Genomic DNA, 1,845 nt, shown 5'->3' with positions numbered 1-1,845 from the left:
TTCCCAAAAAACCCCCAACAAAAAAATTTCTTTAAATTTTAAAAAACAATTTTATATAGGCAATATCTACAAAAACGTGCTCAAAACGTTTACAAAAAAGTCCTTACCCAAAAAAACACGAATTTCGACACGGGGGGGGGGGGTGGGTTGGTTTAATTCTTTGTTGTTGTTTTTGTGTGTGTGTAGTTTTGTTTTGCTTTGCTTTTTGTTTTTGTTGTTTTTTTTTCTATGCTTTTATCGGCTTCTTCCTCTTTAATATTTTAATGTCACTTTATATGCAATGTGTTTTGTATAATATATCGTTCCTTATTGTTTTAGGGGCATTTGTAGAATAAAGCCTTTTTACCGATATGATATGATATAATATGATATGATATGATATGACATGATATGATATGATATGATATGATATGATATGATATGATATGATATGATATGATATGATATGATATGATATGATATGATATGATATGAGTATGATATGATATGATATGATATGATATGATATGATATGATATGATATGATATGATATGATATGATATGATATGATATGATATGATATGATATGATGTGATGTGATGTGATATGATATGATATGATATGATATGATATGATATGATATGAGTTGATATGATATGATATGATATGATATGATATGATATGATATGATGTGATATGATATGATATTATGATATGATACGATATGATATGACATGCTTTATAACTATACCAGCATCAATGCTACTCTAATCTCTGATAACAGTCACCGTTCTTTGAAACGTACTTGCAAAGCTGTAGATAAGACTTTGAATGCCATTGACAGCGGACAACAATGCTGATGAGTAACCATATCGTTCTTGAAAGGCAACAAACAAAAGTCCGAACGATCTCTGATAGCCTATGACGATGAACTGAGATCCAAAGGCAGCTGGTAGAAAAATGGGGATAGGGCATTTAGAGTAAACAAAAAACAACAAAACAATTTCATGTATTTTAAAACACGAGATCTATATAGCGCAATATCTACTAAACGTGCTCAAAGCGCTTTACAAGAAGTCCTTAGCAAAAAGCAACACGAAGTTCGACACCTGTTAGGCGATGTTATATTTATTTTTCCGACAGAGAAAACGCTGTTAACGGTTGTTACACCTGAATGCGTATATTTACAGCACGTAAAGAGGATCTTGCGATATATAGAAGCTCTCGTTGTTTTCCGTTTTGGGGTTTGTTTGTTTTTCTTTTTGCGTGTTATTTTTTTTTTTTTGTAATTACCATTATTTCATTGATTTGAGAAATTAGAATTAATACTCAATACATGAAAGCTTACTAACTCAGCTTTATTATATGTGGAATACAACCTTACAGTTCGTCATGACTTTGGTTTTTAAAATGTGGCATATATTTTGCATTGATTTTTACGATTGAAATTGTAAAACAATGGTTGCTTTACCACGTCCAAACAAAGGCAACACCAGACTAAGTTTTGTGTTGCAATGAATTCAATGTAAATAACAAAAGAATCGTCATTCATACGAATGGACCTCACTAACTACCGTGATAGGGTTGTTTGTGACCAAAAAATAGAAAGGCATAAACACAACAAACTGACAACCGTAATATAAACCTGTTAAAAATATTTCGCAATACATTTCTTCCTTACCAATTGGATTCAATAGTCTGATGTCACGTCGCACAGCAACGGCGGCCATCGTGGTTCTAAACAAAGAAAAGCGTTCTTCATGCTGGCTAGAAGTTTTCATATGTCTTGTAATCAGAATGTGTAAAAGTCAAAACATGATCAGATTTATAATTTTTTTCCCCTCTGGATACGTTTTTATACTCGC

At 31.9% G+C, this 1,845-nt stretch overlaps 1 protein-coding gene across 1 annotated transcript in view; it reads right to left on the bottom strand.

Moving 5' to 3' along the window:
- Positions 1-747: 747 nt before the first annotated feature.
- The window catches only part of LOC144961158 (monocarboxylate transporter 13-like), a 10,744-nt gene continuing 9,646 nt past the window's right edge, over positions 748-1,845 (bottom strand). The window contains exon 3 of the mRNA XM_078894450.1: positions 748-929. Coding sequence (XP_078750576.1) covers positions 748-929 — 182 coding nt within the window. The remainder of the gene's footprint in view (positions 930-1,845) is intronic.

The sequence above is a fragment of the Berghia stephanieae genome, unplaced genomic scaffold, assembly GCF_034508935.2.
Source record: "Berghia stephanieae isolate SIO BIC M18660-M18661 unplaced genomic scaffold, UCSD_Bste_1.3 scaffold1573, whole genome shotgun sequence".
Taxonomy (NCBI): Eukaryota; Metazoa; Mollusca; class Gastropoda; order Nudibranchia; family Aeolidiidae; genus Berghia; species Berghia stephanieae.
The sequence above is the reverse complement of the archived record's forward strand: the minus strand, read 5'-3'. Positions and strand labels throughout refer to the sequence as shown.